This window comes from Mustela nigripes, chromosome 1 (assembly GCF_022355385.1).
Source record: "Mustela nigripes isolate SB6536 chromosome 1, MUSNIG.SB6536, whole genome shotgun sequence".
Taxonomy (NCBI): Eukaryota; Metazoa; Chordata; class Mammalia; order Carnivora; family Mustelidae; genus Mustela; species Mustela nigripes.
The window spans coordinates 51,341,947-51,357,076 of NC_081557.1; the positions used below are offsets into that span (position 1 = coordinate 51,341,947).

Sequence of the window (15,130 nt, forward strand, 5' to 3'; positions counted from 1 at the left end):
TATCGGCATCCCTTTGTTCTTTCTCTAGTCACTCCCTGCTCCCAAGGAGAACTACTGTCTTGACTTGAAGCAAGACATGCTAACCGTTGGTTAGTCTTGCTTGTTTTTGAGTCTCTCTCTGGCATGTTCTCTCCTGCTTAGCATTACGTGTGTGAGATTGATCCATGTCGTTGCATGCCATAGTTCATTCTAATGCCATGTCCTTCGGTGCACATGTATATGCATTTCACTGCTGTTGGGTGGGTACCTGGGAGAGGAGTCAAGTGCTAGGTCATAGGTGACTTTCAGCTTTAGTGGATACTTCCAAATAGTTTTTTGAAATGGTTATACCAGTTACAGCCCCAGCAGCAGTGTGAGGTTTTAGTTGCTCTGCATCCTTCTCCAAACTTGGTATTACCTGTTTTTAAAATTTTAGTAGTTCTGGTTGCATAGTGATATTGTACTATGTTTTTAATTTACATTTCCTCATACAGTATTCTGATTGAGTAACTTTTCAGGTTTTATGCTTTTACTGGCCATTTGGATACTGTTTTTTCGTTTGTCTTTTTAAAAAAGATTTTAATTATCTATTTGAGAGAGAGACAGAGAGATCACAAGCAGGGGGAAAAGCACAAGCAAACTCCCCACTGAGCAGGGAGCCTGACATGGGGCTTAATCACAGGACCCTGAGATCATGACCTGAGCTGAAGTCAGAGCTTAACTGACTGAGCCATCCAGGTGCCTTCTTTTTTTTTTTTTTTTTTTTGGTATAAAGTTCATGTTCTGGAAAAATATGCCAATTAATACCAATTAGGAATAAACAAATTGTATGCAATGACTTGACACTTTCTAAGTTTATAGGATATATTTGATCTAAATTGATAATTTAAGTAGTTCTGTTTTCATGCTTCTTGTTTTTGACTATTTGAGGATTCCAATTAGGTGAGATATTATCATTTGAATATTTCATATCTCCTTCCCCTTCCCTATCCTATTTAGGGGACATTATTTACTTTTCTCATTGACTCAAGCCTATCAGGAGTGACATCAGATCTTATATCCTTCAGGGGCTTCCTAAGACATAAAGCCTGATTGCTTTATGCTAAACAGTCCCCAGCAGCATGGGCTACCTCTATTCAGAAGTTATCTGATGTTGTCACTATCTTTTTTAAAAATTGCTTTTCATCGTTATCATGTCTTTAAAGTCAGATATATAGACTTTGACCTCTTGCTCTAGATATAACCAGATGTATGACCTTAGGCAAGTTATTTAATGGTATATAGTATTAGTTTCTCCTTTGAAAAATTGGGATGAAGCTGTGGACTCACAGGTCTCCAAGTTTTGTCAAGATTAAGTATAGCTTATCTGGAATGAATACTTCTTTCTTGTAGTAGTAATATTCTAGCCTTTGCTGTCATGTGTAATTACTTATTTGTGTCTCAACCCTGCTCAGGGGTATAGTATGGTAATGGGCAGTAAGAGCAAGTTTGAATCATGTGAAGTTCCTTTTGCCCAGAGAATGGGGCACAGGTAGAGGGCAAAATTCTTTCTTTTTCTTTCTGCCTCTGGCTGTGGGCTCTAAAACAAGGAAATTGTTGACAATCTCATAAGGCCCTTTTATTCTAAATTCTGTCTTCTGTGCTTTGGTGGGGAGAAAAAAACCCAAGAACCGAACAACACGAGAGGAATGTTAGAGACCTAGGTTTAAATTCTGGAGCTGTGTTTACTAGGAGACCTTAGACAAGACCCTTAGTTATTGTGTTTCATTGATTTTTTTTTTTAATTTTTAAATTATTTTTTAAAAAAGATTTTTATTTATTTGATAAACAGAGAGAGATCACAAGTAGGCAGAGAGGCAGGCAGAGAGAGAGGGGGAAGCAGGCTCCCCGCTGAGCAGAGAGCCCGATGTGGGGCTCGATCCCAGGACCCTGAGATCATGACCTGAGCCGAAGGCAGACGCTTAAACCACTGAGCCACCCAGGCGCCCCTGTTTCATTGATTCTAAGATGCACATTTTTTTCACAGTTTAACACCCCTGAAATCTGGATGCATCTTAAAATCATTTGATGTCATGAAATCTCCTTAACATTTTGACTTTTCAGAATGTTTCAGCTATCTGAATGATTGTCTCTCTCTTTTTAAATATTTTTAAACAAGATTTTATTTGAGAGAGAGAAAGTGAAAGAGGGTGAGCACATGAGCAGGGGAGGGGTTGAGGGAGAGGGAGAAACAGATTCCCTGCTGAGCAGGGAGCCTGTGTGGCACTCCATCCCAGGACTCTGGGATCATGACCTGAGCTGAAGGCAGATGCTTAACCTGCTGAGCTGCCCAGAGGCCCCCTGAATGATTCTCTTAATGAACAATAAAATTATTTCATATAATAAAGTTGACCTTGTCATTCTTAACTCTAAAACCTTCCCATGGATCCTCCACATCTTGTTCAAAGTACTCCTCGGCAATGCATAAAGGATGCTTCAGGTGGTTTTTTGTTTTGTTTTTGTTTTAATTTAAATTGTAAGGTGATCTCTATACCCAATGTGGGGCTCAAACTCAACGACCCTGGGATCAAGAGTCTGGTAGACTGACTAAACCAGCCAGCGCCCCTAGATATCCTTCAGTGTAGCCTCTTGTTTATCTCGAGCCTTGTGTCCTGTTGCTCTTATGTTGCATGTTCCAGGAGTTGTCTTAGCCCCCTGACCATACCTTGCTATGTCACACTGCTGAGCCCTTATGAATTGTGTTCCTTCTGCCTGAAATTTCTTATTTTAACCTAAGGAAATCCTGTTTGTCCTTTAAAAGCCAAGTTTCACAGCCTCTGTGGTGATGTCTTTCCCCTGTTTGTTTGAGGTTTAATTCCCTTCTGTGCATAATATTGTTACTGAACTTTTCATGAAATAATGTAATTATTTAAATACAGGTTTGAATCTAACAATTTGGAGGTATTTTGAGGGCACTGTGTATGTGTTGCTTCTTAATAATTGTCTTAAGTATTGAATAAATGTATTACCATATGAAGCCATATTAGTAAGAAATTAGAATATATCCTCCTTCTAATAGCTATAGTAAATAAGCAGCAAAATTCAGAAGTACTGGTCATTCTGAGCAGCAGCGTGCAGCATGGGCTTCCCTCCCAGGTCAGGGCCTGCCGCTGCCCTGGAGAAGCCTGGAGAACAGGCAGAGCTGTGAGGGGACTGATTCACTGAGATGGCTGAGGGATATATTTCTGCTGGCTTTGGCTGGAGAACCCTTTCCTGGCCTTGTTGGGATGGAGAATTCGGAGCCCTCCTAGGGTTGTTGTTATCTGTTGAGCCCCTACTTATGTGTCTGGGGCTTTGGGGTCTTGTTCTGTGAGGAAGATTTAGTAGCTCATTTTACAGGGGAGGAAGCAGACTCAGAGGGCCTAGCTCATCACACAAACATGACCTTGATTGATTGGTTGGTTTGGTTTGGGTTTTGTGGGTTTTCAGACTTTTTGGGCCGCACGTAGATCCTCCTAGTACCTCTTCTCCCTTCATTCACACTCTCTCTGGCTGACCTGGCTCGGGACGTGGTTGCTTCTTCCACCTTCCCCTCTCCTCTGGGCTCTAGATGGCCCCTTGACGTCTGCGCTCACATGTCCTGAAGGCCTCTCACAGCTGGTGCGTTGCGGTGTGGACTCCCGGTTCTTTTGCCCACCCCGTCCCCGTGCTGCACTCCTTTGCCTCTGCCAGTCTTTCCCTGCACAGAAACTGGCACATCATCTGCCCATTGTTGGAGGCAGAGACCCAGAAGATGTTCTAGATTCCTCCCTCAGCTGGCTGCTCAGCTTTGCCCATCTCCTGTCACATCTCGTTCCAAAATACCTCCCACTTCCATGTCCCCTCTCTGTTCTCCGTCTCCCAGACCGTCAGCTGCAGGCACGGCTGCGCCAGCGTCTGGACCGATGTTCCTCCTCCTCTTCTTGGTTTCCTCTCTCGGCAAATGGTTGTTGGGGGCACATGTACTTATAGGTATACCTCATTTTACTGCACTTTGCAGATAAGGTGTTTTTACAAATGAAATGTTTGCAGCAACCTGACTTTGAACTAGTCTGTTGGTGCCATTTTCCCAAAAATATTTGCTCACTTCCTGTCTCTGTGTCATGTTTTAGTGATTCTTGCAGTATTTCAGAATTTTCATTATGATTATACTTTATTTTAAAAGATTTTATGCATTTATTTGTCAGAGAGAGAGAGAGGGAGAAAGAGAGAAAGAGAGAGCACAAGCAGGGGGAGCGGCAGGCAGAGGGAGAAGCAGACACCCTGCTGAGCAGAGAGCTCAATATGGGACTTGATCCCAGGACCCTGGGATCATGAACTGAGCCAAAGGCAGGCACTTAACCTGCTCAACTACCCAGGTGTCCCATTGTGATTATACTTTTTATGGTGCTGTGACATTGCTATCACAATTGTTCTGGGCCACCATGCACTGCTCCTATAATGAGAGTGAATTTAATTGATAAATGTTGTGTGTGTTTTGACTCCTCCACCAACCAGCCATTCCCCCACCTCTCTCCCTGTCCTCAGGCCTCTCCCCTCTTCCCCTGAGATAGAACAATATTGAAATTAGGCCAGTTGATAGCCCTACAATAGCCTCTTAGACGTTCAATGAAAGAATCACATGCATCTCTAAATCACAAGTTAGAAATGCTTAAGCTTAGTGAGGAGAGCATGTTTAAAACCAAGATATACTGAAAGCTAGGCCTCTTGCACCAAACAGCTAAGTTATGAATGTAAAGGAAAAGATCTGGAAGGAAGTTAAAAGTGCTACTCCAGTGAACCCACAATGATAAGAAAGCGGAACAGTCTTACTGCTGATGTGGAGAAAGTTTGAGAGGTCTGGATGAAAGATCAGTCCGGCTACAACTTTCCCTTAAAGCAAAGCCCTCTCAGCGGAAGGCCCTAACTCTCAATTCTGTGAAGGGTAAGAGAGGGTGAGGAAGCTGTAGAAAAAGTTGAAGCTAGCAGAGGTTGGTTCATGAGGTTTAAGGAAAGAAGTGTGTCCGTGAGGGTTAAGTGCAAGGTGAAGCAGCAGGTGCTGATGTAGAATCTGCAGCAAGTTATCCAGAAGGCCTGGTGAAGGTGAGTAATAAGGTGGCTGCACTAAACAACAGATTTTCAGTGTAGATGAAACAGCCTTCTTACTTGAAAGGGTGCCTTCTAGGACTTTCACAGCTCGAGAAGTCAATGCCTGGCTTCAAAGCTTCAGAAGGACAGGCTGACTCTCTTGTCAGGGGCTAATGCTGCTCATGACTAAATTAAAGCCACTGTCATTTACCATTCTGAAAATCTTAGGACCCTTAAAGGTTGTGCTAAATCCACTCTGCCTGTGCTCCATAAATGAGGCAAGAAAGCCTGAATGGCAGCACATTTGTTTACAACATGATTCCATGAATATTTTAAGCCCACTGTTGAGATATGGTCAGAAGAGGATTCCCTTCAAGATATTACTCCTTGTGGAAAATGCACTTGGTTACCCAAGAGTTCTGATAGAGATGTACAATGCAATTACAGTTGTTTTTGTGCCTGCTGACACAGCATCCATTCTGTAGCCCATATGTATCCAGGAGTCATTTGAACTTTCTAGTCGTAAGAAGTACATTTTGTAAGGCTATAGCTGCTGTAGGTAGTGATTCCTCTGCTGAATCTGGGCAAAGTCAATTGAAAACCTTCCAGAAAGGATTCACCATTCTAGATGCCTTTAACAGCAATCATGATTCATGGGAGGAGGTCAAAATATCAATATTATAAGAGGAGTTTGGAAGAAGCTGATTATAATCCTAATATAGATGACTAATATAGATGACGGTGAGAGGTTCAAGACTTGAGCGGAGGGAGTAACTATAGATGGGGTGAAAAATAGCAAGAGAACTAGAATGAGAGGTGGAGTCTGAAGACATGACTGAGTTGCTGAAAACTCATGATAAAACTTGAATGGATGAGCAGTTACTTCTCATGGAGCAACGGAAGTGGCTTCTTGGGAAGGAATCTGCTCCCGGTGAAGATTTTGTGAAGATGGTTGAAATGACAACAAAGGATTTAGAATATGACATAAACTTGGTTGATAAAAGCAGTGGTAGGTTTGAGAGGATTGATTATATGTTTGAAAGAGGGTTTACTCTGGGTAAAATGCTCTCAGACAGCATTGCATGCTACAGAGAAATCATTCATGAAAGGAAGAGTCAGTCAATCAGTGCAACAGATTTGGTTGTTGTCTTATTTTAAGAAATTATCACAGCTGCCCCAGGCTTTAGCAGCCACCACCCTGATGAGTCAGTAGCCATCGACACTGGGCAGGACACTCCACCAGCACAAAGATTATGAATAGCTAAAAGCTCACATGATGGTTACATTTTTAAGCAATAAAGTATTTTTTAGTTGAGGTGTGTACGTTGTTCTTTTTTAGATATGATGCTGTTGTACATTTAATAGACTGTGGTATAGGGTAAACATAACTTTTTTTTTTTTTAAGATTTTATTTATTTATTTGACAAAGAGAGAGATCACAAGTAGGCAGAGAGGCAGACAGAGAGAGCGCGAAGCAGGCTCCCTGCTGAGCAGAGAGCCCAATGTGAGGCTCTATCCCAGGACCCTGGGATCATGACCCGAGCTGAGGGCAGAGCTTTAACCCACTGACTGAGCCACCCAGGCGCCCAATGTAAACATAACTTTTATATGCACTGAGAAACCAAAAGATTCATTTGATTTGCTTTAGTTCGGTACTTGCTTTATTGTGTGCTTTGGGACCAAAATTGCAATTATTTCTTAGGTATGCTTATACCATTATCACCCCCATTGTGGTAGTTAGATGTCTTCCTGGTTTATTTAAGTCTGCAGTTTGATGTATTTTTTAAGTCTTTTGGTTTTTAAAATCAAAATGATTTCTAATCTAATTGAAATAACTGTAAGCAAATTAGAATCTTCATGCTTTCTTTTCCATCAACAGAATCCAACATGGCGGAGTCTCGATTTTGGAATAATGCCTGACCGTCTTGATACGTCTGTGTCTTGTTTTGTGGTGAAGATATGGGGTGGAAAGGAGAACATCTACCAGCTTTTGATTGAATGGAAAGTCTATTTGGATGGGCTGAAGTACTTGGGTCAGCAGGTAATTTTTAGACTGTAGTTTTAAGTGTTTGTCTTCTCTAAGCCTACCTAACCTTTCTGTATATTGTTTAGATTTTACATTTCCTATTACAAAGAACCCTTATGATTATTTACTTAATTATAGAAATTCTGAGTCATGGCCAAGTTTAAAAATAATTTTTAATTGAAGAAACTTATGAAGAAGTACCCTGAGCTGTTATTTTAAGAGGATTTTTTTTTTTTTTTTTTTTGTAGGAAAGAATATGCTTTCCCATAGCATTCTGCTGCTTCTGTTTTATTGCACTTGATCTTAGCCACAAGGCTGAGAAGCGATATTCTCTTTTATTGGATCTAAAATTTAACTTGCAAATATAGAACATACTATTAAATACTTCTCTTATGACCAGTAGAGTTGAATGATTTTGGGAAGGAGAGGTACTATTTAGTTAGTTATTTTTTTATTTAAAATTTTTTTTTCTTTTTGAGAGGTATTACTGTTTATTAAACACAGGGCTGACAAATGCCTGGCTTGCATACTACTACCAAGTCCCTATGAGTGAGGTAGCTATTGGATCGTAGCATTCCTCTAGCTGAGCTTCGAAGTCGCTCCATAATCCCTTTAAACACAGTGTTCTGGGATGCAGCTAGCAATGTATCAGAATTGCTGATATATGAAACCTATTTACCATCTCCAGACTAGGTTATTATACTTAATATTTTAGAGTATTCTTGTGAAGGTTGGTATTAGTGCCCTTATTTTCTAAATGGGAAAATTGAACCACAGGGAGTTTAAGTAACTGCTCAAGATCACACTGCTAGGTGGAGGAAGATTGAAATCTAGGCCTGGCCGACTTACAGATGCATGATTTGTGCTGTACCACTCTGATCTATACATGTGGTCCTTGGTAACCTACCTTGGAATAAATGCTGTGTATATTTGTGATACCTATTGGATACTGCTAAAGGTAACTCCAAAATGTTAGTCATATCTGTGAATATCCTTGATGTTTCTTAATATTTATTCAATATAGACTTTCTGATTTCTTTTTTTCTTTTATTTATTTATTTATTTTATTGTTTTGAGAGAGAGAAAAAGCATGCACATGACTGGGGGTGGTGGAGAGAATCTTAAGAGAGAATCTTAAGCAGGCTCCATACCCAGTGTAGAGACTGACACAGGGCTCAATCTCATGACTCTGAGAAAATGACCTGAGCTGAAATCAGAGTCAGATGCTTAACCAGCTGAGACACCCAGGTGCCCCTGCTTTATTTCTTTTAAAGAAACAATTTAATTCCACATTTTTTTCAGATTAAAAACAAAACTCCTCTGCCCTCATTTTGCTTACCATATACTTTATTTTGTGTCTTCCTATAGTGATCAGAATAATGCATGTAATAGATATTTTACTCCTCTGCCCTCATTTTGCTTATCATAGACTTTATTTTGTGTTTTCCTATAGTGATCAGAATAATGCATGTAATAGCTATTTTACATAACTAAATTCTAACTGCTATAGATTCTTACTCTGTTTTTCTGTTTTTCCTTCTATTTTAGGACTGGTCTCAATGAAAATTTATAAAATCATGACTTTTGGCTTAGAGCCTCTCTCTTCTCTTTCAGCATGAGACATTTATTGCCTTTAGGCTGGCCAGCCAGACCCCTGCACTAAGATGTATACTTTTTCTGTCTTCCCACATAGCGTAGTTGGCTCTCTGTGGATAGACAATGGTATTGAGCTCTTCTCTTGTTTCTGAAAGTACTCCATTCATGGAGGATGGTGCTTCTTAACATTAGAGTTGTATGGCTGTAGTCTGGCAGGGGGTTTTTGGCCAAAGAAGATGGACTTCATGCTTTTCAACTCACATATTCCTTGGGTAGTGATCTTCTTGAAGTACCCAACTGTGTTTATGTCGAACCTGCTCTAATTTGAGAGAGTCCGTTTTTGGGTGTCTTCTTAAAAAGCTGGTTAGTGGGTATAATGGAGAACAGAGAAAGAGAAAACATGTTTTTTATGCCAGTTAGAAACTTATTGCAGAAAGGCAAAACTCACCTACAAAATAGATACAATAAGTAACATACTACTAAGAAATCAGATAAAATAAAATTATATATTTTCAGAGGAAAACAAGACTAAGATGTATCAGGAGAACAGCCGGAATTACTTAGGTTCATTGATTGATCTTCTGCTTTCTACCAGGCATTATTCTTACTGTTAAGGTTCCAGAGACCGATAAGACAAGATCCTTAGACTTGGTGAGCTCATGATTGGTGATTACCTGCATGAACTTGCAAAGCACCTTACTGTTTTGATTGCTGTAGCTTTGCGATATAATTTGTGGGAGTATATGAAAGAGGTATTTAGACAAGTTGGGATGGAGTCTGGGAGGGCCGACTTTTGAATGAAACTTTGTATACAGGTTAGGTTTGTTGAGGTATAATGTATATACAATGAAATTACCCTTTTAAGGTATACAGTTCAGTAGATTTGACAAATGTATAAATTCTATTAACCACCACAATGAATAATGCTGCTGTGAATATTCAAATATACACCTTTATGTTGACATATGTCGTCATTTCTATTGAGTAAATAGGAATGGAATTTCTGGGTCTAGTGGCAAGTGTTGAAATTTATAAGAAGCTGCCAACTTGTTTTCCATTCTGTTGGGTTTTAACCATTCTGATGGATTCAAGTGGTATTTTGTTGTGACATTTTTGGGTAAAAGTTTTAATTGTAATTACCCAGTTTTCTTAATCCCCATCACCTTTTTCACCCACTTACCTCCCCTTTGGTAACCACTGATTTTTTCTCTATAGTTATAAGTCTGTTTCTTGGTTTGTCTCTGTCTCTTCCCCCCTTTTGCTCATTTGTTTCATTTCTTAAATTATACATAAGAGTGAAATCATATGGAACTTATCTTTTTCTGATTGATTTATTTCACTCAGCATTATCCTGTTGAGTTCCATCCATATCATTGCAGGTGACAAGATTTCATTCTCTTTTATGGTCGAGTAATATTCACCCACACACACATCTTCTTTATCCATTTGTCAATCGGTGGACATTTGGGGTGCTTCCATATCTTAGCTATTGTAAATAAAACTGCTCTAAACATAGGGGTGCATATATCCCTTTGAATTAGTGTTTTTGTATTATTTGGGTAAATACTTAATAGTGCAATTGCTGGATCACAGGGTATTTCTCTTTTTAAATTTTTGAGGAAACTCCATACTGTTTTCCTCAGTGGCTGCACCAGTTTGCATTCCACCAAAAATGCACAAGTATTCCTTTCTCTCCACATCTTCGCCAACACCTGTTGTTTCTTGTGTTCTTGATTTTAGCCATTCTGACAGTTTTGATATCTCATTGTAGTTTTGATTTGCATTTCCCTGGTGTTAAGTGATGATGAGCATCTTTTCAGAGCATCTTTTCATGTGTCTGTTGGCCATCTGGATGTCTACTTTGGAGAAAAGTCTGTTCATGTCTTCTGCCCACTTTAAAAATTGGATTATTTGCTTTTTTGGGTATTGACTTTTATAAATTCTTTATATATTTTGGATACAAACCCTTTATTTGATGTCATTTGTAAATACCGTGTCCTATTCAGTAGGTTGCCTTTTAGTTTTGTTGATTATTTCTTTGGCTATGCAGAAGTTTTTTATTTTGATATAGTCCCAATAGTTTATTTTTGCTTTTATTTCCCTTGTGTTAGGGGACCAATCTAAAAATCAGTTGGTGTCAGAGAAATTACTGCCTGTGCTCTTTTCTAAGATTTTTATGGTTTCAGGCCTTACCTTTGGATCTTTAGTCCATTTAGAAAAAAATTTATTTATTTGACAGGCAGAGATCACAAGTAGGCAGAGAGGCAGGCAGAGACAGAGAGAGGAGGAAGCAGGATCTCTGCTGAGTAGAGATCCCACTGTGGGGCTCGATCCCAGGACCCTGAGATCATGACCTGAGCTGAAGGCAGAGGCTTAATCCACTGAGCCACCCAGGCGCCCCTCTTTAGTTCATTTTTAATTTATTTTTGTGTATGGTGTAAGAAAGTGATCCAATTTCATTCTTTTGCATGTGGCTGTCCAGTTTTCCCAACACCATTTGTTGAAGAGACTATCATTTTCTCATCGGATATTCTTTCTTGCTTTGCTGAAGATTAATCGACCAGATGATTATGGGTTTATTTCTAGATATTCTGTTCTGTTCCATTGATCTCTGTGTCTGTTTTTGTGCCAGTACTATACTGTTTTGATTACTGCAGCTTTGTAGTATAACTTGAGGTCCAGGATTGTGATGCCTCCAGATTTGCTTGTGATTCAGGTTCTTTTGTGGTTCCATATAAATTTTAGGATTGTTTGTTCTGTTTCTATGGAAAATGCTATTGGTATTTTGACAGGGGTTGCTTTAAATATGTAGATTGCTTTGAGTAGTATAGACATTTTAACAATATGTGTTCTTCCAATCCATGGGCATGGAATTTGAAATGTCTTTCCATTTCTTTGTGTCATCTTCAATTTCTTTCATCAGTGTTTTATAGTTTTCAGAGTACAGGTCTTTTACCTCTTTGGTTAGATTTATTCCTAGGTGTCTTATTATTTTGGGAGTAATTGTAAATGGGATTGTTTTCTTTCCTTTTTTTTAAACTTATTTTTTTAAAAAAAGATTTTATTTATTTCATAGGGAGAGAGGGAGAGAACAAGTCGGGTCAGGCGGGGGGCAGGTAGCGGCAGAGGAAGAGGGAGAAGCAGACTGCTGATGTGGGGCTGGATCCCAGGACTCCTGGATCATGACTAATTTCTTCTGCTGCTGCTTAACTATGGGTATATAGAATCTTCTGATTTTAATTTTATCTAGTGATGAAGTTATGTTGAGCAATAAAAAAATGTTTATTTGTCATCATTCTCTCTCTTGCCCTTTTTTTAGTGAAATGTTTATTCAGGTCGTTTGCCCAGTTTTTATTTGGCTGTTTGAATTATCATTATTGAGTTGTAAAACTTCTATATGTATTGTGGATATGAGTTAGTTCTTTATGAGATAGTATTTTCTGAATATTTTCTGCTAGTCTGTGGCTTGTCCTTTTTTTAAAAAAAAATTTTTTTTTTTAAAATTTGACATGCAGAGCACAAACAGGAAGAGTGGCAGGCCGGGGGAGAGGGAGAAGCAGGCTCCTCACTGAGCAGGGAGCCTGAGGTGGGACTCAGTCCCAGGACTCTATGATCATGACCTGAGCTAAAGGCAGACACTTGAGCAACAGAGCCACCAAGGCGCCCTTTGTCCTTTCATTTCTTTTTTTTAAATTTTATTATTTTTTATTTTTTTTATTTTTATTTTTATTTTTTTAAAGATTTTATTTATTTATTTGACAGCGAGAGATCACAAGTAGGCAGAGAGGGAGGCAGAGAGAGAGGAAGGGAAGGAAGCAGGCTCAGCAGAGAGCCCGATGCGGGACTCGATCCCAGGACCCTGAGATCATGACCTGAGCCGAAGGCAGTGGCTTAACCCACTGAGCCACCCAGGCGCCCTGTCCTTTCATTTCTTTAAGTGTCATTTAAATAGCAAGTTTATAAGTGTTAAAGTCCACTATATCGGTCTTTGCTTTTATGTTTCATACTTTTTGTGTCTTATCTAAGACATATTTGCCTAATCCAGGGTCACAGAGATTTTCTCCTATAGGGTTTTCCCTCTAGAAGTTTTATACTATTAGGTTTTACGTTTATGTCTATGATCATTTTGGATTAACTTTTTTAAAGTATGAGGTTCTTTTTTTTTTTTTTTGCAGATGGAGGAACTTTTTTTTCTGTACTCTGTTATAAGAGCTATTATTTCTCCATTGAATTACCTTGCTATCTTTGTTGAAAATAGATAATTTAAAATAATTTTGTGTGGGTCTGCTTCTGGATTCTCTTCTGTTTCATTGTTCTATAGGTCTGTCTTTATGTCAATACCACATTGTCTTGAATTCCGTAGTTTTATGCATCATGAATTCAGGTAATAAGAATCCTCCAACTTTGATCTTTTTTCAAATTGTTCTGGCTGTTTTAAAGATTTTATTTATTTATTTGACAGAGAGAAATCACAAGTAGACGGAGAGGCAGCCAGAGAGAGAGAGGGGGAAGCAGGCTCCCTGCTGAGCAGAGAGCCCGATGCGGGACTTGATCCCAGGACCCTGAGATCATGACCTGAGCTAAAGGCAGCAGCTTAACCCACTGAGCCACCCAGGCACCCCTTCTGGCAGTTTTAGATCTTTTGCCTTTACCTATACACTTTAGAATTAATTTCTCAATTCTATAAAAATCTGAGAAAATTTGGGGAGAATTGACTTCTTGCTAGTATTGGATGTTTCAGTCTGTGGACATCTCTCCATTTGGGAAAATCTTTGATTTCATTCATCAGCATTTTGTAGTTTTAAGTATATAGGTCTTGCACATATTTTGTGAGATTTGTACCTGTGATTCCATGTTTTTTTATGCTAGTTTAAATTGCTATTCATTTAAAGAATATGCCTATTTCCAGTTGTTGTTGCTAGTATATAGAAACATTTCTGTATTAAGCATGTATTTTGTGACCTTGCTAAACTCATTTATTAGATCTAGTAGTTTTTTTTGTAGATTCTTTTTGTAGATTGCTGTGTAGGCAGTCATGTCTGTGAACACATGGTCTAATTTCTTCCTTTCTAATGAATACGTGTTTTTTCTCTTCTTATCATTTCATTGATAAGACCTCAGTACAGTGTTGACTAGAAGTGAATAAAGTGGGCATCTATGTTTTGTTACTGATGTTGTGTAAAATATTAAGTCTTTCATTATTAAGTATAATATTAGCTGTAAATTTTGTAGCACATTGTCAGGGTGAGGAAATTTCCTTTCATAATGCATTACATTTGCCAATATTTTATTAAGGCTTCTTTCATCTATGTCCTTGGGGGATATTGGTCTGTACTTTTCTTGCCTTGTTCTTGTCCAGTTTAGTATGAGAGTGATGCTGGTTTTGTAAAATGGATTGGGAAACCTTAACTCTTCTATTTCTGGAGGAATTTGTGTAAAGTTGGTATTACTTATTCTGCATATGTTTGGCAGAATTCTTCAGTGAACCCATCTGGGTGTTAAGATTTCCCTGTGGGGAAATTTAAAAATATGACTTCTGTTACTTTATTAGATGTAGGGCTAGTTAGCCTCTCTATGACTTCTTATGTGAGTTTTGATAGTTTGTCTTCCAAAGAATTTATCGGTTTCACCTAAGATTTCAAGTTTATTAGTATAAAGATTTCCACAATATTACTATATTTTTGTAATGTATATATACTCTATACTTGTAATGTATATATACGATATAAGGCTATATAATGATCCTTTCCTCTTTCATTCTTGGTATATATAATTTCTGTCTCTTCTCTTGATCATTGCTTAGAGATTTATCTGTTTTCTTAGGTTTTCAGATAACTAGTGTTTGGTTTCTTTGATTATTGTTATTGTTTTCAGTTTCATTGATTTCTGATTTTATCCTTTAATTTTCTTCCTTTTGCTTGCTTTGGGTTTACTTTGCTCTTCTTTACTCATTTCTTAAGTTAGGATTTTTGTTTTACCGTTTTGAGACTTTATTTTCTAGATTAAGCATCTACTAAATTTTTCTCTAAGTCTTACTTTAACTGTGACTCACAAACTTTGATGTTGTATTTTCATTTTCATTCAATTCTAAATATTTCCCGTTTATTTCTCCTTGATCCATAGGTTATTTAGAGGTATGATGTTTAATTTTCAAACATTTGTGGATTTTCCAGGTGTCTTTCTTTTGTGGATTTCTACTTGAATTCTGTTGAGTTTAGAGAAAATAGTTTGTATGATTTCAATCTTTTCAGCTTTTCTGAGGTTTTTATTTTATGGCCTTAGAATATAAAGTCTTTTTTTTGGTAAATGTTTCTTATACATGTCATGTGTATTCTGTTGTTGAATCCAGATGTCATTTAGGTTAAATTGATTGATAGTCTTGAGTGAAATTTGGATGATATCTTGGATTTAGCCATAGGAGATGGGGGTAGGCACAGAAGTATG

The 15,130-nt window shown here is 38.3% G+C and overlaps 1 protein-coding gene across 5 annotated transcripts in view; it reads left to right on the top strand.

Moving 5' to 3' along the window:
- Positions 1-15,130, top strand: part of UVRAG (UV radiation resistance associated) — a 301,403-nt gene that overhangs the window by 51,491 nt on the left and 234,782 nt on the right. For all 5 annotated transcript variants that reach the window (XM_059411138.1, XM_059411155.1, XM_059411145.1 and 2 more), the window contains one exon: positions 6,944-7,105. In XM_059411138.1, the coding sequence (XP_059267121.1) occupies positions 6,944-7,105 (162 nt within the window). The remainder of the gene's footprint in view (positions 1-6,943; positions 7,106-15,130) is intronic.